This window comes from Xyrauchen texanus, chromosome 26 (assembly GCF_025860055.1).
Source record: "Xyrauchen texanus isolate HMW12.3.18 chromosome 26, RBS_HiC_50CHRs, whole genome shotgun sequence".
NCBI classification, from domain to species: domain Eukaryota; kingdom Metazoa; phylum Chordata; class Actinopteri; order Cypriniformes; family Catostomidae; genus Xyrauchen; species Xyrauchen texanus.
In genome coordinates, this window is record NC_068301.1 from 32,591,968 (window position 1) to 32,616,433 (window position 24,466).

General features: G+C 37.4%; 1 protein-coding gene across 1 annotated transcript in view; it reads right to left on the reverse strand.

Annotated features, from left to right (window-relative positions):
• Positions 1 to 1,019: 1,019 nt before the first annotated feature.
• mtx1b (metaxin 1b) overlaps positions 1,020 to 24,466 on the reverse strand; it is a 30,653-nt gene continuing 7,206 nt past the window's right edge. Inside the window, exons 2-8 of the mRNA XM_052092625.1 lie at positions 21,041 to 21,143; positions 11,242 to 11,321; positions 10,013 to 10,105; positions 4,680 to 4,862; positions 3,829 to 3,905; positions 3,578 to 3,735; positions 1,020 to 2,320 (exon numbers count right to left, since the gene is read on the reverse strand). Of these exons, the coding sequence (XP_051948585.1) occupies positions 2,112 to 2,320; positions 3,578 to 3,735; positions 3,829 to 3,905; positions 4,680 to 4,862; positions 10,013 to 10,105; positions 11,242 to 11,321; positions 21,041 to 21,143 (903 nt within the window). The 3' untranslated portion in view covers positions 1,020 to 2,111. The remainder of the gene's footprint in view (positions 2,321 to 3,577; positions 3,736 to 3,828; positions 3,906 to 4,679; positions 4,863 to 10,012; positions 10,106 to 11,241; positions 11,322 to 21,040; positions 21,144 to 24,466) is intronic.

Genomic DNA, 24,466 nt, shown 5'->3' on the forward strand with positions numbered 1-24,466 from the left:
AGGGTGTTCAAATACTTATTTTCCTCACTGTAAGTGCTTTTAGAAAATTAAAAGCTTCACATTTTTGTCTTTAAACCCTCCAAAAATTGGCCCAATTCACTTCCATTGTAGGTGCCTCACTGTAAACTCAATTTTAGTTATTTATTTTTAAGGAGGGATGAGTCAAAATACATTTTTGTGGTAATCAACATTATGAAAGAAATACTGTTAATTGAGCTTAACTTGTATAAAACCCAGAATATTGATTTAACAATGGACATGTTCCACTATTCTTTTTTGATGACCAGAAAGTGGCCAAATACTTCATTTGGAAAACTTTTAAAAGTATATCTATTATTTATTTATTTTCCATTTAACACCAAATAAGCTTCTTTTGGTGAAATGCTTGTGCTATCTTTCTTTAAAATAAATTACACTTGTATTGATATTTTGTCATCAAATGCCATGACATTCACACATTTGGCGTAAGTACCCTAACACGCTTGGGGTGATTTTATGTATTAATAAGTATAATAGTGGATCAAATTGATGCAACAAATGTTAAAGCTCTTAAAAATAATTTCAGAAATTGCAAGACGTCAGCAATTCTATGGCACTCTCTGCCCTTGATCTGTTTAACCAAAATGAGAGTGGCCTGGGTTGACTCACTGTAGTCACTGGGTTGTTGAGTCTTTCTACTGACTTTTGAAACACTCTCACATTACATTCAAAACACAAACCCAGGGGACATGGACAGCAGCGATTTTCAAAAGGTTAAACTTAATACTTATTAGCACTAAAATGGAAACAATTCAACCAAAGGATACATTTAGCTTAGGCTATATCTTAATATTAGTAATACAAGTAAAAATGACTAAAAAAGTCAAGTTGATTAGCAATTCACAATCAACCAGTTAAATCAAACCCTTTCATCCTAAACCAATAATTAAAAATGCAGTGAAAATAAAACCGCATGACTTCATGCTGTGCGTGTACTTTGTCATTATAACCCTTTAATATAACTTCAAACTATACTCATGTTGATTTTATTGTTTATGGACCAGCAAAATATGAAAATGCACAGAAGTTTATTTACCAAAAAAACATTGTGTAAATAAATGCGGAATCATGTCATAACAAATACATTTCTATCAGTGAACTTAATATTTTTTGAGAGGGTCAACCCAGTGAGGTCCAGGCCAGGGTAGGTCTGGCCTCCATGCAACAAAATGGATGACTCCACTGTGCCTTGAGATTCCAGTGAACGATCGAGATGGAGCACCCCAGCTGTATAATGGCCACCGGGTCCAACTTCATTGCAGTGTTGGGCAAGACATAATAAAGATCTCCTCAGCAGTCCTCTGGAGAGCTCTAAAACCCACCTGATTGATTAAGCTTTGGGTCTGGAGTGACATTTAAAGAACTCCTAGATTGTTGGTTTTAGATAAGAAGTTTTTAGCAAGTTTAATCTGTAAGTTCTCTGCAATGTGTAGGAAAATGTCAATCATTTGACTCTACGTTTAGTCTGCAGTTCATCATATCACATCGCTGCACCAAATTAAAAGTAATATTTACAGTCCATCTACAAGTGATGAAGCATAACAGTGCAGCTGTTAATGTTAACAGGCTTCTTCTGTATTTCTATTTTGTAGTGTGTAACAGTGTACTTCTAAGACCATGTACTTACCCATTACTACACTTAAAAATATTGCATTCCATTCCATTCCAAGTGTCAGAGTTCCGAAAACGAAGTTAAGTTTTACAGATAGATCTATTTTCCATTTTCAGATAGATGCAAACAAACATGGAGTGTTTGACATTTTCTTAAGTAACAAGTTTTCTGCAAAGTAGACCACAAGATAAAACCAAAATCTGAATGCCTATGCAAGTCCTGAAAAAATTACAGTTCACAACACCAGAGAATCATAACTGATAACATTAATATTAACAATAATTACTATAAAAGAAAAAGCACCAATAAGAGGCTCACCTGAGGCTACGTCAGGTGAACGATTCTGGCAGAGCACACTCGTGCATAAAGGGAGACAATATATGTGCTCCGCTCTGAATGGCAGGTGAGCACTAAGGTACGCTCGTTGTCAATGGTGACATCTATCCCACATTTTCTCCATTTATTCCTCATCTTCTTCTTTATCATAATGGCTAGAATTCTTCAGCTCTGGCTGCTCATGGCTGATTTTAACAATCCCGGTGATGATAGCGTATCCAAGCATGGCTCCCACGGCGAACAGAACAGAAAGAATCAGGTTACAGCGCTTGTGGGGCTCATTTTCATAGTCGCCGCTGTCAGGCTGAACATGCGTCTTGCGACCTGGGGCCTCTGAAAGGGATAGTGGAGTTTAATTAGACTTTCAATGAAGAGGTTTAGGGTGTTTTCACACTTGGTCCATTTCAGGGATCTGAGAGTGGTTTGCATGAACTTTGGCTTATATGTGAATGTTTCAAATTAACCCTTTAAAGCAAACTGAATTTAGATCATCTCAAGAGGTGGCCAAGAACCAAACTCAGACTCTTAAAGTGAACCAAAAAGTTATAAGAGTAGAAGTTCTCTTTGCATTCACACTGTCCCTAATAGTGGGCTTCCATCTCATTGTGGTCCATTTTGGTTATGACTGGATCTTAGTCCACTTTTGTTTCACTATTATTTTTTGGAACTTGGTCCAGTTAAACCCTTCTGTGTAGCTTGTATTAGTTTTATTAAAAGGTGAATTGTGTAAGTTTTGTGCCACTAGCATCACCAAATGGAACTGCAAAAATAATGTCTGCTTTCGAAAAGCTTTCCATGACTGTTCATTTAAAAATATTTTAATTCAGATTCCATATTTTTGGAATTGATGAAAATCGAGCATTGCGTTGTGTCAAAAGCAAAAAGATCCTATTATAATTAATACACTGGAAGCATCCAATATGGCGCATTGCATCCCGCTGACAGTAAATCGATGTCCCGTTCCAAGCAATGGTGCTTCTACTGCCTACAAGACAAATAAACGGTTTATAAAGTTTGCTTCGACGCATCCAGTGTAAACAGGCTCAAGCCATTGCGGCACCCTCCATTGCCCAGAGTAGAAAGGATGTAAGAGTTGATTCCAGATTAATTTTCTCAACTCTTAATTAAAAAAAGGGGAGGCAAAGTGAAATCTTACAATAAACAATGCAATACAAAGCATTTATGACAAAGTTTGACAAAAGAGACCTCAGAATCGAAGAATTCGTTTTTTATTTGAATTGACTCCCAGCCCTACGTCTATCATTGGTTGAACAAAAAGATACTGTAGTCCTGCCCAACACTCAATGCATTGTGAAAATAAAGAAAACCTAGTATGTTTTGCTATACACAAACCATAAACTGAAATAGCCTCAGTTCGGTTTCCATTAAATGGGCCGGAATTTGTTTAGAGTGTTTACATATAAGTGAAAATTCATGCAAACTGCTCTCAGAACCCTGAAATGAACCCTTAAGCACTGAATATGGAAGCAATTTCAAAAGAGGATATGTTGTCCAATACGATAAAAGATTTGAACAGTCAAAAATCACAAAATAATCTTTTAATGCAGTGTATAAAGCAATAATATCCACCTTGTTCATCAGAAGGGAAGTAGAGTCCTAGGATGTTGGTACAGAACTGTTGCAGGTTGTTCAAAGAGATGAGGTGTTGCTGCAGCTTTCCATTTGGCAGCTTGATCTTCAACAGAGGAGCCAGGTGTGCAAACACATATGCATCCAATGATGAGGGACTGGAAGCACATGACGCATCATGGTCACATTCACATGCTCATTCCTTCACACACAAACAAATAATGCACTTACAAGCAAATGGTGTTGCTTACGTGTCGCCAAAGAACAACTTTTGTGAGCCTAGTCTCTGCGATAGGAGGGTCATACATTCAAACGCATCACGGTAACGCTACAGAGCAGAAAGAAATAGACAAAAATGTAAGAATTATCAATTAAAACTCCTGCCATGATTTGTAAAACGTGACATGTTTACTTGTGATTAAGAACATGTACATGCCTTCACTTATTACTCCACAAAAATACTGTACTGTCTTTTCCATAATCTTGAACTATACCCACAAAAGCAACGATAACACAAAGACATGTTGCTATGGTGATGAGCCATCTGACCAAACCTTTCTATGTTGTGTAACCACAATGATGAAGATCCAGTGGATTAGTCGGTGGGTTTCTTTGAAACAAAGGCAGACCAACAAGAGACACAGCGTACTTCACGTAGACCCTCTGTAAGATATCTTCACTTTTTACATAAGTAGCTTGTACTGAGATCGTATTTTATATACAATTGAAACTGCAAGATAATAAAGTCTTAATAACCTTTTGATCATTTTGGACAGGTATTTACTTCCTTTTTCCACTCAGCTATTCTTAGAGTTAACAGCAAATTGCATTCACATTCACTGCTATGCTTAAATATAGGACCTGGAATGTGTATTACTAAAGTAAAAAGGGTCATTTTTGATATCACATTGACTTTAAACTCCAATACTCTTCATATACATCCCATTCTTTCAGATATCTTACATTTTTACCCATTCCTTTCCCATAAAAAAATGTATGACAAGAGTTCGATCTTGATAATTTGATACCATTGATATATGCCAGATTTCTACAGCCAAATTAGAAATTAAAATCTTTGGTGTGGCCTCCCATTTTTCCCCACCTCTTTCTCCAGCTGTTCACCGGGTTCCAGGACTGGGTCACCCCTCACGAGTCTCAGTCCCTCAAGCTGCTGGCCATGCATGCGGTTGGGCAACAGGAAGTTGAGAGGGAAGGGGATGTTTTCCGCATACCAGCACCGTGTAACATCCACATAGTTTTTAGAGTCAATCCACAGTGTGTAAACCTAACCAGATATAAGAGTTAAGAATACATATGAAAAGTCAGAATGGGGTTTCTACTTGCAACTCCAATTAAGATGCTTTACAGCAAGCAACAAAGTCTTTATTATTCAGATTTCAACTGAAAAACAGGATGTGATGCACATCAGTAAACATGATAGATGTCCTCAAGGGGACAGTGAAAGTCAACCAGCAGCAAGCATTTCACAGTGCCATCATGCAGAGTTAAGTACATATACACACTCATACATTTAAACACTAGAAAGGGATTTTTAAGATATTCAGCTCTGAAAGAGAAACAGTTTTATGCAGAGCCTTGTGAATGGTCTACCGTCTCTATAGTTCAAGTGTGTTAAAATCTTCTTCTATCCCAGCTTAATCTGCCAGAGACAACTAAGTAAGCCATTCGTGGGTTAATTACACCAAAAATGTCAAATTTGTGGCATGGGTTTGGGGAGGGACTATCTGTTTACCAACCAATGGCATATGGATGAAACCTGAAAATCTGTCTGATTTTTACAATTCCATTTAGTTCTGCTAGTGGTGCAAAAATTACACACAATTACCTTTAACGATTTCAGCACATGGCTAAATTAAACTGGAATTGGTATTTCACTAAAGTACTTTATATACAGAGTGATGTAGCCTTCTTATCAAAACTAGTAAATAATGTGTGGCCACTGCTTAGTTTGGAGTTCTGAAGCAAAATACAAGATGTCAAGAATTAATCAACATGGGAATTAAATAAAGAATATCCAAGCCAGAGCCAATTATCAGGTAATTTGCCATTTTAAATTTAAACTGTGATCCAGATGAGAAATTGTTGTAATTGAGAGTGGAAGGTAACTGTACTTCAAGAAACTTAAAACTTGGTTTGGTGGAGATTTTTTTCCTGCTACAACAACAGTGTACTTCTAGCTCAGAGAGAGTGAAACAAATGCCGCAAACTCGCCACCGAGTATATTCACATGCAAATGAGCTTTGCGGCAAACTTGTGGGAAATTGACGATTGCTGCCAAAGGTTTGCTGCAGGTTCACCACTAGCGAAAAGCTGTAAACTTCTGGCAAACATTTGCTGTGAATCACAAGCTCATTTGCATGTGAAAATAATGAGTGGCAAATTTGCAGTATTTTTGTGGCAAGTTGGCGGCTAGTTTGCCATAAGACTTTTTTTGTAAGGGAAATTAAGAAAACCCTTAGTTATATTTTTAAGTGTGTTGTCGCCATGGGGTTTCATGCAGTGGGCTGCTAATCCCAATATGGATCCCATAGCACTGCAGATGTTTTCAGAATTTGAACATCCATCATTGACAAAACTATGTATATCACACCTTGCATGTTCATTTATTAGATATTTTGTTTAATTTGATGATTGCAACTAAGAATAAAATGCGCTGTATTTAAATCCCTTTTGCAGAACTTTATGGGCTCGTTTATTGCTTTAAATTATCGTCACCATATTTATATACTATACTTATTGAATTCTATAACACTATATTTTTGCCAAGTAATATAGCGGCTCTGTTAATGTTGACGGTTGCCAAGGAACGTTGAAACGCATCTCATTTATGGTGCATTCACGTCATGTCAGAATTACTATAATGAGAAAAGTTCACATCTTTGTAGAACTTGTAATACAGCGCAATAGTGCCCACCTTTTTCAGCCATTTAGGTATTTTTCCCATACATTTTTTCTATATGCTTTTCATAAAATCCTTCATAAGAGTTCTTAGACATGAACCAAATCAACCAGCTCCGAAGTAAATCACAACAGTAAAAACTTTTATTTGAAATAAAAAAGTATGTGAAAATCAGGCAAAAAAGACAAAGACAGTGTACTTATGTCTATCATGAGGGCAAGGACTATAATCCCATGAAGCATTGCACATGACGCAATCAAATATAAAAAAAAAATATAAAACTATTGATATTATGTCGTTGATTATAAGTATAGAAACAATACATTTCACGTTTACTGCTATATATATATATATATATATATATATATATATATATACACAGTGGGTACGGAAAGTATTCAGACCCCCTTAAATTTTTCACTCTTTGTTATATTGCAGCCATTTGCTAAAATCATTTAAGTTCATTTTTTTCCTCATTATTGTACACACAGCACCCCATATTGACAGAAAAACACAGAATTGTTGACATTTTTGCACATTTATTAAAAAAGAAAAACTGAAATATCACATGGTCCTAAGTATTCAGACCCTTTGCTGTGACACTCATATATTTAACTCAGGTGCTGTCCATTTTTTCTGATCATCCTTGAGATGGTTCTACACCTTCAATTGAGTCCAGCTGTGTTTGATTATACTGACTGGACTTGATTAGGAAAGCCACACACCTGTCTATATAAGACCTTACAGCTCACAGTGCATGTCAGAGCAAATGAGAATCATGAGGTCAAAGGAACTGCCTGAAGAGCTCAGAGACAGAATTGTGGCAAGGCACAGATCTGGCCAAGGTTACAAAAAAATTTCTGCTGCCCTTAAGGTTCATAAGAGCACAGTGGCCTCCATAATCCTTAAATGGAAGACGTTTGGGATGACCAGAACCCTTCCTTGAGCTGGCCGTCCGGCCAAACTGAGCTATCGGGGGAGAAGAGCCTTGGTGAGAGAGGTAAAGAAGAACCCAAAGATCACTGTGGCTGAGCTCCAGAGATGCAGTCGGGAGATGGGAGAAAGTTGTAGTAAGTCAACCTTCACTGCAGCCATCCACCAGTCGGGACTTTATGGCAGAGTGGCCTGACGGAAGCCTCTCAGTGCAAGACACATGAAAGAACACCTGAAGGACTCCAAGATGGTGATAAATAAGATTCTCTGGTCTGATGAGACCAAGATAGAACTTTCTGGCCTTAATTCTAAGCGGTATGTGTGGAGAAAACCAGGCACTGCTCATCAGCTGTCCAATACAGTCTCAACAGTGAAGCATGGTGGTGGCAGCATCATGCTGTGGGGGTGTTTTTCAGCTGCAGGGACAGGACGACTGGTTGCAATCGAGGGAAAGATGAATGCGGCCAAGTACAGGGATCTCCTGGACGAAAACCTTCTCCAGAGTGCTCTGGACCTCAGATTGGGCCGAAGGTTCACCTTCCACAAGACAATGACCCTAAGCACACCGCTAAAATAACGAAGGAGTGGCTTCACAACAACTCTGTGACTGTTCTTGAATGGCCCAGCCAGAGCCCTGACTTAAACCCAATTAAGCATCTCTGGAGAGACCTGAAAATGGCTGTCCACCAACGTTTACCATCCAACCTGACAGAACTGGAGAGGATCTGCAAGGAGGAATGGCAGAGGATACCCAAATCCAGATGTGAAAAACTTGTTGCATCTTTCCCAAAAAGACTCATGGCTGTATTAGATCAAAAGAGTGCTTCTACTAAATACTGAACAAAGGGTCTGAATACTTAGGACCATGTGATATTTCAGTTTTTCTTTTTTAATAAATGTGCAAAAATGTCAACAATTCTGTGTTTTTCTGTCAATATGGGGTGCTGTGTGTACAATAATGAGGAAAAAAATGAACTTAAATGATTTTAGCAAATGGCTGCAATATAACAAAGAGTGAAAAATGTAAGGGGGTCTGAATACTTTCCGTACCCACTGTATATTAGGGCTGTCAATCAATAAAAATGTTAATCTAATTAATTACACGGTGTCCTGATTAATTAATCGCATATACAAATATTTGCTGAGAAAGCCCCTCATATAACAATAATTCAATATATAATGATGAAATAATTATACATAGTTATCTTAAAACATATTATATATATATAATTATATATAAAATAAAAAATATTCATATAATTATAATGCATTACATTCTTGTAGCAGAAGAGTTAATCATTGATAAGACAATATGGCTTTAGAATACAATGTATTGTTTACTACCATATTATTGATCATAAGTCAATCATTGGCATACAGTTCACAGCAATCGATTTCACAAGTGAATTTGTCAATCAGTTGAAGATTTATTATGAGGGCTTGTTTAAGGACCCATCAATGACCATCAGCGTCAAACATGCTTGTGTAGCGTATCAGGTGCGTTGCATCATAAACATAACAATTTTAGGTCACAGTGTAAAGTTAAATATAGTTTAATACTTAGAACACATCTTGAGATCTCTTAGTTCAGATTTGCGCTCCAAGTGTTTTGAACGCAAGAACGTAACGCATGTCTGCTCAAGGGTGTTTTTCTTCACTGTATAAACTGCGTGTTGCCACACAACTGAAGTTTCACTTACTGCCCTCTGGATTAAATAGGTGGTATTATAAGCTTGCATTTTTCTTCCTTATTACAGTCCGGGGGCATTGCGATTAATTGCGTTTTTATTTTTTTATACGTTATTTTTAACAAAATTAATCGCTCTAAATTAAAGCATTAAATCGACAGCCCTAATATATAGTTTGAGTGTTTAGGGAGAGTGACTAGATTGAGTCATTCACAGTGCATCATGGAAGTGATTTGTTTTGCAGGCTTTGTTGGCATTCTGCTTTTGAACTTGATTTTTAAATAATGAAGTTGAAATGAAGCAGTATGAAGGCTTCAACAGTACTTCACAGTAGGTTTGTCTTCAAAGGTTTAAAAGTTTTTGTTGAAAATACATTTTGTCAATGGACAAAAAAAATAAATATCTAAAAGAATTTTACTTCCGGAACCAGACTGTTGCACTCTATTACAAGTTGTAAACTCGCAATTCTATGAAAGACCCAACTTGACTGTCGTAGCAGTGGCCTCAACAGTTAAGATTAGTTTACATATACTGTATATCTGTTTCATATGCCATTTTATACCCAGTGTTACCTGGAGGGCTTTGTTTGTTCTTAACAATTTGCAAGAATATATAAAAGTGAGTTAATGTAGTGATCGAATATATTGCTGTCATCAACAATAAAGAAGCATATGGATCCGTTTTAGCATTATGAGTGTTGCCCAACAATTTTAGAGCTCAAATCTCTGAATTGTCATCTGATTATTACAGATATTCTAACATGACGTGAACACAGCATAGAGTTTAACTGATATTGTTTACTGGATATTTTAAAACAGCTTTGAACATCTATTTTCCAATCACAATGTAATAACATCAGAACTATCCATCCGTCTTTAGCTTCTCTCTCCTCACCAGTGCTGGTAGCAATTTCTCCTCCAGTAGAGAGACAAAGGCAAGCGCATCTGCACCCTCTTTTACCGACAGGTCATAGTCTGCATTGTACTCCTGAAAGACAAAAGACAGACTTTATCTTTTAAGTGGCATGATCAAAAGTCAGCACTCATCCCATTTCCACATTATAATTGCACCTTGCCACTGCAGTCTGAGGAAATGATTTTCGACTTCTAAAAGTTCTTTCATTTGAGTAAGTCTGGCACGCTGTGAATGCTCTTAGTGTACTGTACCGCTAACAAGCTATAAAAGGTCATGTCATACTCAGGGCCTATTAAACCTTAACCAGAAGCTATTTTTGTAAAACCGCTGTGCTAACAGCTACAACTAACATGACCAAAAATGCAGAGTTCATTACAACTTACAAACTTTGCAAAATAAACAAAGTGGTGTAACATGTCAGTTACTTCTGCAAATGTCACATTTATATCTTATGGAACTCAAAATGTTAGGCCTCTTCTGCAATTTACATACTGCATTAAAGAAAAATGTATACAAGAATTTGGTGTGATTTTCTCAATTCCCAACATATTTAGTGAGAGAAACATAGCAACATCTATGCATTTCAGGTATTTTATAGGGGTGGTCAGTGAGGCTGCAGGATCTTGACACATAAAGAGTGTCAGAGGACTCTCCAGAGATGAGCATTTCCAAGTTTTAGCCTCCTAGCTTGATTGGAAGGCTTTGCAAGGGAGTCAAAGCACGTGTGTGTATACTTGCATAAAATGTTGTTGAAATTTTGCATACTTGAAAACTCATTTTGAAATTTGTGACATTTTTCCAAAATTGCCAATTTAATAACAACTTGATTCCTAAAAACAATTTCAAAGTTAACTGATCATTAATATTAAAAAAAAAGAAATATATCATCATTTTTATGCTCTGATATTTAATATAACAATTGTGCTATTGTGTGTTCTACATGCTTTATATATCTATCTCCAGATGTTATTAATCATAGCTTCACAACAGCTGTCTCCATATATACATCTAACATCACTCCTATTCTGATTGTCAGAACTCTACAAACACTTGCGGACGACTTTGAAGTTGCTCATAAAATGGTTCACATGGAAATCCTTCACCTGTTTTCTGAGGGTGCAGATCTTGATTTAGATACCGAGAAGCTTGAGGATCTAATCCTTACTTGTTGAGTGTGTGTGTAAAGGGGTTAGAGGGGACTCATTCACCTGTTTCCTGAGATGAATGATGATCTTACTGGTTTGGGAGATGCTTCCTTCTTCCCTGGTCTTCAGAGCAGGTAGAGTACCTGTTGGAAGAGCTAATGTTTAAGCCCTATGAAACAGTATTGGATCAAATTTAATATACATTTAAAAAGCCACAAAACAAAAGTTCTCCAATCAAAGGGTTGCAGAAGTCAGTGGATACTTGACCTATTCACCCATGACCTGTTGAACTCTGACCCTAACTGAAAGAGAATGTAATGAGAGGTCTTGTTCCCTCTTACAGCACATGTATTAAACTGTCATTGGGTCTCTTTTAGCAGCAGCTCACACTGACGGCTCAGGTGACCACTCGCAGCGATTTGTGAATACTGGTATAAAACAGGCTAATGTGTAGAAATACAAGGTTATGTACCAGGGAATTATGTTGGATCTGGTAAACATGTCTATGTTTTAGTGTAACCTCCTGATTCTTTTTTGTCATAAATTGTGGTGTTTGCTGTACTACAGCTCATTATTTTTCACATACAAAACATCACTTCAGAAATCATTTCAATGAATGAATGAATGAATGAATGAATGAATAGAAAATACAGGATGCTTCATATAGATTTTCAGCTCCATCTATTGAACTGTCAACAATGGCAGAAAAATCAGCAGCAATTATTGGGGTTCAAGCACCGCAGAGCTTTTAAGCCCTTATTCTGGACTATAATGGGCATTTCTCAAACATTATGCAACAAAGACAATGCACAAATTGCATACAAAATGTGAATTGGAACAGCAGCAATGTCGTTACATCCTCTTTAAATTTTGTCATTGTCCCATTTCTTTGTATGGTTGTCCTCAGAATGAGCCCTTACATAAGTGTGCCAAATTTAGTGACAATAACACATTCCATTTAAGAGTTATAGCTATTTAAGACATGTAAAATCGAAAGTTCAAAATTATTTGATAATTATTCATAAATAGACTCCATAGAATCTTGTGGCACTTGTTTCGTGGGGAAAAACAGACCTCTTAGGCCAAGAGTCAAATAGGTCCACCGAGTTTCATTCCGACCGACCTTTGTTAACCTTGTCTAATAGCTGCTGAAAGCTGATTGGCCGATGGCGGCCAAAGCATACGCAAATGTCCTGATAGACAGTGATGGCACCTGAGACACTGCATGCAAATCTGAAATCAACTGGACCAACGGTTCCATATTTACAGCCATTGGCATGTTTTTCCCTGTGATAGAACCACCATAAGTCTAGCACTTCGTGCTTGAACCCTAAATATCTGTTTTTGTGTAGTATAAAAGGTTATGTACCAAGGAATTATGTTGGATCGATATACACCGGTGAGCCAAAACATTATGACCACTCACAGGTGAAGCGAATAAAGTTGATAATCTCCTAACAAGGCCACATGTCAAGGTCTGGGTAGATTAGATGGTAAGGGAAACAATCAGTTATTGTAGTCAATGTGTTAATTGCAGGAGAAATGAGCAGGAGTAAAGAACTGAGCGAACTTGACAAGGGCCAAATTGTTATGGCTAGATGACTGGTTCAGAGCATCTCTGAAACTGCAAGGCTTGTGGATTGCTCCCAGTCAGCAGTGGATAATACCTACTGACAGTGGTCCGAGGAGAAACAAATTACAAACTGGTGACAGGGTGCTGGGTGCCAAAGGCTCGTCAATGCTTGAGGGCAATGAAGGCTATTCCGTCTGGTCCGAAAAGGTAAAGTCACAGAAGATTTTAATGATGGTTATGGAAGGATTGTGTCACAACAGTGCATTTCACCCTGCTGCATATGGGGCTGTAAAGCCACAGACTTGTCAGTGCGCCCATGATGATCCCTGTCTACCAACGAAAAATGAGTAAGCAAGTGTTGAAACTGGAGCAGTGGAAGGAGGTGGCCTGATCCAATGAATCCCATTTTCTTTTACATCATGTGTACATCTGTGTATGTGTGCGCCATTTACCTGGGGAAGGCACCAGGATGCACTGTGGGAAGACAAGCCAGTGGAGGGAGTGTGACGCTTTGGGCAATGTTCTGCTGGGAAACCCTGGGTCCGGCCACTCATGTGGACATCATTTTGACACGTACCACCTATCTAAACATCTTTGTAGGCCAGGTACACCCCTTCACGCCAATGGTATTCCCTGATGGTAGTGGCCTCTTTCAGCAAGATAATGCACCCTGTCACACTGCACACATTGTTTAGGAATGGTTTGCGGAACATGATGAAGTGTTCAAGATGTTGCCCAGCCTCCAAATTCCCCAGATCTCAATCCGTTTGAGCGTCTGTGGGATGTGCTGGACTAAAAAGTCTGATCCACTGCGGCTCAACCTCGCAACTTACAGGACTTTATGGATCTGCTGCTAATGTCTTGGTGCCAGATACCACAGGACACCTTCAGGGGTCTTGCAGAGTCCATGCCTCGGCGGGTCTTGAAGTGCACGTGGTGGTTCAACAGCATACTGTATTAGGCAGGTGGTCATAATGTTCATCAGTGAATATTGATTATCAATATATTTTAGGGGTAGTGAGTGATAATGCAATAGTTTATCATTTTCATAAGTCAGTAATAAGTTATAATAAATGTAAAAAAGTCAAATTTTGATCAATTAAATATAAATAATGGTACATTTGTTTATAAGGTGTGATAGCTATTTATTAATGCAATAATGTCATAACTTCAATCAATTAAAGAGAAATAATGGTACATTTGCTTAGTTGTAATAACTTTTAATTAATTTAGTTATCATCTCTGATTAATTTCAAGTTCTGTAGAAAGTTCTTGAGCAAACTCAGTCCGCACTTACTGAACTTCGAATCACTGCCCCCAGTGGCCGAAGCTGGAAGTGTTGTTGAACATACAGTATGGGTATGTGTCAACACCACAGAGTAACGTCAAATGCAAGTAAAGAGATATTTTGTTAACTGTACCACCTAACCATGTTTCGAAATTAACAGTTTTCATCATTGACTTTTTCCTGAATTGAAAATTCTAAGAATGTCATCGACTCTGAGCCGCTGCCAAAGCTAATTTAATGGTATTCTTGGCTCTCATAATAACTCACACGCATATCTGTGCGGGGCGAATGAAGCATGATTCAGTCAGGAACTCGATATCAAGATGGCCGGCTAAGACTACAAAGCTTAAGTGACCCATTTGAATTCTACAGAGAACATTCTATTTTAAAACTCTATATGGGAAGAGGTCAAACTGCTGGACCGCCCCTACATTAAAACAGCATTGTCGATGTAGAGAAAACAAATAGTACAAATGTTAATATTTTTTAAATAAACATCGAAAGGTCGTTTAAATAAACTTACGAAAAGGTTGTTGTTGTTTTTACTGCAGTAGCACTAACTGTATAACTTGTATAGATTAATATTATATATATTATGGCAAATATGTATGTATTTTACAGTACGGTCTCCAGTTAATTTATCACTTTTTGCAGTGGATTTTGGCTTGTGAAAACGTTGAGTGGCCAGTCACCTTATAAACTACTAGCCACAGTGGCCAGTGAGCCAAAAAGTTCATTTTAAACCCTGCCCCTTACCCAAACCTCAACCCTAATCCTAACTATCAGTGGAGTAAAAAAAAAAGTAATCTTAAAGAGGAAAATTCAACCTTTGAGTTGTGCTCGTCATTGATTTTGCAAATCAGAAACCCAGGTCTCTGAAGCTGCTGACGCAACACGCTATTAGTCATGCCACAGTAAAGGTAAACATGTTTGATTGTTGTCAGGGTACTGGAACATTCAGTAGCAACATGTCAATTTTCTGTGTGATCATGCAGTTCAAAGTCAAGATAAAGTTTTGCAAATGGATCATTGCTCTAATATGTGGTTCTGGCATTGCTAAATTTAGATTCTACACCCCAACACTTAGCTCCCCTGTAGGGCTTCTCCATGGGTTGGTAATTTTGTGAACTTTGAGGGGAGCGCCTGCAAACTTAGCATATGCCTGAGTTGGAAAAAGAGAGAGAAAACAGGGAAATAGTTTGCAGTTTTTTTATTCATGTGGAGTTGCAAATTATAATGGGTTTAAAAAAAAGAAAAAAAGAATATAAAGTCTGTCACAACTTCCTCAAAGCAGTGGAAATTCCATACGGTTGAGTTATTGTAGGGTTGGATTATCTCAGCATTGCTACATTGGGATTGAGACATTTCTGCGGGGCCCAACGGGCAAATTGCTAATTGTGCCGCTCAAAAATGTGCTTAGTTGAGTTAGTGTCTGGGAGGGTCTTGTGTGGCAAACCAGTGGGAGATCAAATTTTGAACTGACTCCAACCTCTGTTAGTAAACATAAAAATGTTGCTGTCAGCTGCATTAATTGAACACAGAGACGTCAGTCACAGCACAAGCACTCAATGGGATTCATGAGAGCTGCGAATGTGAGCAAAAACAGAGGTGGAGGAAAGATCCGATGAGTCCTTGTGAAGCATGAACATTTTATTTTCAAAGCAGTCACGAACGTGCCATTAAAGCACATCAAACAAATTGCTGCCCTGTAAATTCCACTGTGGTTTGGGGATCCTGACTGCCGTGCTGAGAAGGCAATTTAGCAGGAAATAAAATTCTTAATGTTATCTTTTTTTTTGAGATACTAAGCTGAAAACAAGAGCAATAACATGTCTATAGTAGACATAAATCAAGTAGCTATTCCACAATACAAGAATAAACATGACAATGAAGAACTGGAACAAGTAATATAATAAAAAGACCTCCATACAAGCATGGAGCTAAAAATTATGAGCAATACAGCTACAAACACCACTGGTAACCTGAGAAGGGCACTCAGGAAAGAGTCTGGCAGCAGTTAAAGTAATGCTCAACTTTTTCAATCTCACACACAATCCAGCTGTCCCACCCAATCGCCTGCTACTGGGGTTACATATGCAGACGATGTCAGAAAATTCTAAATGATGGCTATTTGTTGCAGTCAGAGTTAATGATGCTTTAAATGTTTTGCCATGTTCATTATAAAACTGTTATATTAAATGACAGACTACAATAACTGCAGGAACGTTACACCTAAATCTTAGTTATTCAAAATAAATACAAATCCGTAATCAAAATGCAATAACTTTCAGCTGATGTCACTGACCCTTCTTATTTTGCAACGCCTTCCCTCAAACCAGCTGTCATCAAGAGACAACTTTTCATAATCCAATCGATTCAGGATGGTAAAATGAGTTGTGAACTGTGAGCCTGTTAACACACACACCAATACCCTGATAACTCCCAAAAATCAGCTTATTATAAAAATCAGACAACGCAAGAAATGTGAAATAATCGATTTATTCTCTGCTTTTGAGGTCAAACCATGAAGAGATATGTACACAACACTTGTGCACATTGGATAAGCCTGTAAGAACTAGGGATGTGCACAAGTAGTCGATTAATCGAGTACTCGTTCAGCTTTACATATTCAAATAGTAAAAACACTACTTGAATATTGCAATTTGCCTGCAACTGAAACTGCTTCTCTCACCTTAATCTTGCCATTACAACTCAATGCATTGGTTGACGCTATGGATGTTAAAAGGAATACTTCACACAATAAGAAAATTCTGCCATTATTTAAATTGATTGAATCACTTTAGAAGACTTGGAAATGTGTGTTTCTATGCGTGTGCAAATTTGTATTTTTATTTATATGTATTTTTATAAAACTAGATGTTGTTTGTGCATAGTGCTCACTTTTAAATAAGACTAAATGGATTCAAAAGGTTGAAGTATAAACAAATTCTACATTTCAAGTAATTGATTACTTGTTTTCTTATGAATTAGAGAACCTGACAAAATTACTTGAAATGTGCATCCCTAGTAATAACGCAGGTTAAACAATCAATGGAAATGTTGTCGGCTTAAGCATAATCCATGTAAGAATGTGCATGTAAATGTTTCATGTGGACCTTAAAACAACACTATAAAACCAAGTACCCAGCATTCAGTGCACATTCAAGCAGGCGTTTTTATAATGTGGCTTTTTCGAACTGAAGGAATTTGTCAACTTGACTCTAAAAGCTGTTGTAAGCAAGTTATTACAAAATACCAAAATAAAACACTACCTGACAGATGTCCCAAAAATAGGTGATCTTTGAAACAACAATAATTTCTGGGACAGCCTTAAGGGGCGTTCACACTAGACTTTAAAGGAATAGTTCACCCAAAAATGAAAATTTGCAGATAATTTACTCAGGCTATCCCAGATGTACCCAGTTTCTTTCGTCATCAAAACAGAATTTAAGATTATTAGGATTTCATTTCAGGCCTCCCCTAAACAATGCAAGTGAATGTCCTCCATTTTTGTGATGGTCCAAAATGCATATTTAGGGTGCATCAAAATAATCCACACGACTCAAGTCCACAAATAAAGTTCTTCTGAACCCAAACAATTTATTATTTTCAGAAAAAGAAAAAAAAACAATACTTATATGTTAATATGTTTTTAACTACAAACGTTCACTTCCATACATCTCTGTGACACGTACTCATGAGAGGGATGACGTAAGCATGTTGGTAAGGTCACACTTCTCATGGAGGATGCATGAAGCACGTCATTGTTTACATGAGAAACTTGCACAGACCACAGTCCAAGCGCCGATCACAAACTAAAACAGTCCAAAACAATTTCAAAATAACATACTTTCATTTCCAGATAATAATAAAAATCATTACTGCAGAAACCATACTTTATTTCAGAGCAATGCCATTGCGTTATCTACTTGTGCTTTTTCTTTAGCAGAAATATATAAGACTGCCAGGAATTCAAGCCACACAAGTTGTAGTTAGTGAAACCAATTGCGAGAGCATTTACTGGGATTCACAGGATTTACAGGGTTTACACAGTGAGATCAATGGTACAGGTGTTATCACACGGAAGACTGAAGAAACTGAAAATGAAGAGGGGTTCACAGGGATTAAGGTCCACATAACTGAAGAAGAGGTAACAGGCAAAACAGCAGGGTAAGCACTAAACATATATTGACGAAGATCAAGAGCAAATACGGCCAGGTAAATAAACACTGTGTGAGAGCAATGCAGTCAATTCACTTGCATTGTATGGACATACAGGGCTGAAATATTCTTCTAAATATCTTCATTTGTGTTCTAAAGAAGAAAGAAAGTCATACACATCTGGGAATGCATGAGGGTGAGTAAATGATGAGAGAATTTTCATTTTTGGGTAAACTATCCCTTTAAAAGTTCCATTAAATACAATCATGCGGCTTCATCACTAGGTGGCAACAAAGAGAATCATGATGAAAATGAAGAGGAGAAATAGCTGTACAACGGTGTTGCTAGTAGGCTAATTGGCAAACAGTACGCTAAGCTAATAGGCTAACTGTTTAACTTGTGAGCAAATTGGAGAAAACAGAATGAGAAAACTTTATATCTTCTGTTTAATAATATGATATGTATGTGACAGAATTTAAAAGTAGGTCTTTGGCATATTTACATAGTTAAGACAACATGAATTATTGCAAAAATATTTCAGGCATATCCAAACCCTCCCATCTCATTGGGAATTATTACTCCTGTGCTTTCAAGGTAGACAGCCATCAGAGAATGACAGAGCAGTATAAATTAGTGTGCAAACACCACAATTTAAGCCAAAATCCAGGCTATTTGATAACAATTGATTTTTTTTTAACCAAATTTCCTCCAACAAAGCAATTTTCACTGTGATAGTCCATCTTAATGGTTTAAGAAATATAGCTCCCTTTCACGGCATCTTCTTCAAGAACTAAAGAAATGGTAACTGGATACGGAGTCCTCTATCATGACTGTTCTATAAACATAGAAACCATAAACCCCTCGTTCTCCATGAGAATGTTTAGGCTAGACGAGAGAGGAAAGACGTCACCATTGTAAAAACCTCTGTTGCCCACATAATTTATACTACCGAGCAGAAAAATTCTTGAGTGTTTAAAAAAACTCCCCTTTACAGAACAAAATAACAGTAGAAAAATGCATTAGCCATAGCCATCACAAATGTGAGATACTTGTATGAGAGAGTTTTGCATGGGATATCACCTCTCACTTTTTCTTCAGAAAAAATACAAATCTAGATCTTTTGTTTCTTGTGGAGCGGAGGGGGGCGGGGCCGGTCGGAATATCGCGCGCCCGGTCCCCAATCAGCCTGATGAGGCACGCGAGAGATAAAGGCGGCCGGTGACGATTGTTCGAGAGAGAGAGAATTACGGACATGTCCGTCATGTGTGTTTGTTTATGTGTTTTTGAGTTTCTCATTAAAATATAATTTATGTTGACAAGCCGGTTCTCGCCTCCTCCTTGCCCATCCTTCAACTGTGTTACATTGGTGCTGAAACCCGGGAAGGAGAGAGAGAATTACGGACATGTCCGTCATGTGTGTTTGTTTATGTGTTTTTGAGTTTCTCATTAAAATATAATTTATGTTGACAAGCCGGTTCTCGCCTCCTCCTTGCTCATCCTTCAACAGTGTTACATTTCTCTATAACAAAAAACATGGAACAATTAAAAATATAGCATAGTCAATGTGACAGCATGGTCATTCATGCTGAAAACAAGTGTAATTTCAATTACTTTCCCTTTCCTGGCATTCAGTTGTTCTTCCTGTCATTGTCTGGAAACATAAGACCCTCTTGGTTTCTGTTTGCTTTTTTGCTTGGGGAGTTTAGATACTTGTACTAAGGGACCCTTTGCTCCCCTGCGTACACACACTGCTGGCTGTTTAGACAGCTGTTCTGGAAAGCCAGATAATCCCCTCGTTCTCTACCTTTATCCACACTGGAGTATACACAAACAAAGTCAAGTGATAACAGACACACACGGACACTGCAAAGTATTATTGTTATATAGTAGATGCGGAAACTCAACATCTGGTTTTGGTGGCAGAATGTTAAACTGAATGTTATTCTCAGTCACCATTCACTTTCCATGTAAGGAAAAAATATGCAATGATGTAAATGGTGACTGCGGCTAATATACTGCCATATATATCATTCAAGTCCTGCAGGTTTGGAACAACATGAGGGTGCGTAAATGATGACAGAAGCGCTTGCCTTTGCTCTCCTTTTCGCCGAAATACCATAGTTACTAATATTACCAAAACTCTGGTAACTTGGTATCAGCCAACCCCATACATGCAGTGGGAGACCAGTAGTGAAAATGCTTCCATTTTGCATTTTTTATTGTTTCTTTTTATTATTATTATTATTATTATTATTATTATTATTTAAAGCATACCAATTTGAGTGAAAGTTTTAATTAAAAAATAAATAATAATAATAAATAAAAAAAAACAGAATTTAAGAATCGCTAAGTGTGTGATATGTGACATGTCCCCCTTTTGCTTTAATGACAGCATACACTCGAGCTGGCATGGACTACACAAATTTGATGATCAGCGTTATCCAGCATGTTTTGATAACGTTTCCTACATGAAAACAAAAATTACCACCACTGTGATACTAATTTTAAATCTTAGTATGGACATTTTTATTCATGTTACCAGCAGTGCAACTGACATAGTGTTATCTCATAAATAATGTTTACATTACTGACATTACTGAAATCCATCCACTGAAGCCGAGCGCTGAATATATGACAAAACGACATGCGGTGAATGAGTGTTTCAAGAACGACTCTATGCAAACATTAATGATTTTGACAGCATCAATCACGCGCGCTTTAAGTCACCTCCCACCTCTCTGGACAACCGACACACAAATCCAACACATTTACGACAATTACACAAAAGATAAAATAGATGAAACTGTTGTGATATCCAACCGACCGGGGGTTGTTCTTACCAGCACAGTTAAACAGTCGACATCTATTGAAGGTAATCCATAATCGCCTATCCAACTGTACAACTCCAAGGGGGCAGCCATATTTGAAAGAATTTTGAGTGACCTTTCAACTGGAAGTACTTCTTCTTGTTCTGTGGTTGCTATTGGTAATTGTCCAGCGTGTGGTACCGTAGAGTTGTTTAAGTGTTCATTCAGAAATATGTGCCTTTCTGTCCCTCATAAAAATGTGTAAACAATTACTTTATCAATTAATAACTGATGGAAGCTGCTACGACGTGTTATTTTAGTCAAACACATCAGAAAAAATACAATACATTTATTTTTAAATGTTTTAATTGGAAGCATAGAAATGTACAACATAGGCTACAATGGTGTTAATATAACCATGTTTCGTTTCAACACATTATATAATGCATATTAATTGCATACTCTTAAATATTTATAGACTGTATCATATAAAAAATTCAGAAAAGCATTAACCCTTTCAGAAAATTACAATTCTTACCTGCTCATCTGAAATGCTGCTTTCCTCAACATGAAAAACAACTGATAATTTCTATGGATGCCTTTAACATCTTCACTAACTTCACATATGACTTGTGATGTATTTACATTTTTCTAAATTCATACAAATGTTTTGTATGTGTTGCAGACTGAAATTGCACGTTGTCAGCCACTGACTGCCTTGTGAGTTTTTTTCCTGCAAGGGGAGCTTGACGCTATGAAAACCGAATCCTCTATGTATCCACATTTAATAGTGCACTCAGTAATACTAATCCAATACACTTTCTGTCAAATTCTGCAAATATCTCCTCACTGTCTGCTAGCTGTCCATTCTGTGGGTGGGCTGAGTATTTGTACACTCACTATTTGGCTCTTTAAATGGGACAAAAACAAAGTGGAACAGACTGATCAACACAACACTACTCCAGCCAATCAACAGCAGGGGGTGGTTCTTGCATGTGCACAGGATGGGGGGTGGGGGCAGAGCGAGAGGGAAATTCATTAGAAGAGCGACGGCAAATCTGACTGATGCAAACTTTCTAAACTCTAAGGAGGACAAATGGCTGAGAAACAGACCAAGAGAAAAAGCTCAGATGAATATAAACTAAAAAACAAGAATTATGATAAGTCAAGGGCTATGAGCCGCGTAGACATCCGTGAGGCTTTTCAGTGGTGGAGAGACCTCCGAGAGGTAAAAGGCTTGAAGACAGATGCATAAGTTGCTCTTTTTCTTCTCGATTGGTGGGTAACATAAATTTTGCTATGTTTCACAGAACCCAAATATGCTGCTGTTGTGATGTTAGATTGAGTAGCAGGAGAGTTGTGAGTGTCTGTAGCTGATGTGCGTAAAACCGGCGGAGCATCCAAAGGAGCACTGAAGGGAGTGATGTGTTTGTTTTGGCAGCTGAGTTCAAATATTAACAGTGTTTCTCAGGAATCACGAAGTGCACCTTTAAATCTAAGAACACTTTATATCCATTTGGAGACATTTTATACTGGATATTAATTTTTAATAAAAACTGATTATTGCAAGGATTTATACCTATGAATGAAAATCGACCTCAGCATTATCTATAAAAAAAAATGTATAGATAAAAACAGGTACCACGTGACACTGTCATCTAGGGCAATACCAACTTGTACAACAGAGGGGGGATTTCTGTTTTTTGTCTGAATATGACAATTGCAAGGTATCTCATACTAAATTATTTTCAGAGTTGCTAAAAATATATAAACAAGGACAGATGCATAATTGGGGCAGGGGACAAATCACCCCCTTCACAGCATTGGGGTATGACGTCTCCCCCAATTCTATGCCAATGCAATCAACACATTGCAGTTGCACCTATACTATGTGTTAGTGTTTAATTAGGGGGGCAAATATCATCTGCCTTAAAAAAAAAAAAAAAAAAAAAAAGAAATCGTCTTTCTTTTTGAGGATGCCTTTTGGCATGACCCAAGCCCTGAATTTCAAATTTACCATTTGGAATAAGCAAGTCTGCTTATTTTGTAAAAAAAATAAAATGGAAACATATGCTAGTATTTAGCATTTATATTCTCTATGTACACTATATTTTTTGTGTTTTTGTAACAAATCAGAGTCAGACACTGAAGGAAGATCCATGTGCAACATTTTAGCTCTGAATGCTCAGAAATTCAAAACAGCAAGGTGAATTGGCAAGACTTCCCAGGGAAGTGAAGCCTGAGCAGAGACTATATACACAGGGAGCTGATGAGTGAATGGAAAACAGGTGTGTGAGAAAATGGCGGGAGGAAAGAGATTCTGGGAAATGTAGTCCAGGAAGGGGTTAATACTCAGGGGAAAGGGATCTCAAGTGGACAGATCTGGAGGGTGTGACAGTTTTATTGAACATTGCAGATGTTCCTAAGTTATGTGTCAACCCTGTTAGCATTATAATTTACTAATTTAAATAATGTAGGGAAGACCGAGTTTGGTTGGCACACTTTTCATACTCTGTTAAATATCTCTAGTGGAACAAATATTAGGAGACCACAAGTAGGTGCAAAAGAAAGTCAGTGTCACCAAATATTTCTTGTTGTTTGTAAATAAATGATCAAATTGATGTTGTTGTGCCAAGCAACAGGTTGTAGGGTTGGCTGGCACAGCGTTTAAACACTATAGTTTTCAGAGAGAAGCAACATATGTAAAAACAAACAACAGTTTATTTTAAACCAGGACTTCTATCATTAATATGAGTATTGAATATGTAATAATCATATTTTATTCATGTGATATACATTTACAGTTTGTAATTGATATGAAGAATTTGTACTTGCATAAATATCCATCCATCCATCTATCCATTTTCTATAGCCTCTTGGTCGTGGGTCATGCTGAAGCCTATCCTAGCTGTCTCGGGCCGAAGGCAGGGAAACACCTTAGACAGGTGGCCAGTCCATCACAGGGCTAACACACACAGACATACACATACGCTCTAGCTTATAAGCAGAGATTTTAGGCTATTTTAGGCTAAGCTTGTAGGCTCCCCTATTAGAAGGGTTCTGTTATAAGTAAATATTATTCATGATTGTTTTGTCATCTTTACAATGCGTCATCGTTTATCAATCCTAAAGTTGAAAACCTGTCATAGCAATTCGCTAATTTGAGTAAATTTCACAAGTAAATAAAATAAGTATATTTTACTTAACTTTTTAAAGTTGGTGTTTCCAACATGCACCAGGCTTGAATAATTAATGAGCTTGCATGGTTTCTAGAAGGGATCCCTCTCTCATCAACTTCTCATACATGCACATTCTGTTAAGATGCTTTTGTCTGCACTTTTTGCTCGCATCTGAGCGTATTAATGATGGAAAGCATTAGAAACTTTCATAATATCAATAATATAACATGATTATTATTATTATCATTATCAAAGACTGATTTTTTGCACTAGGTGAAAA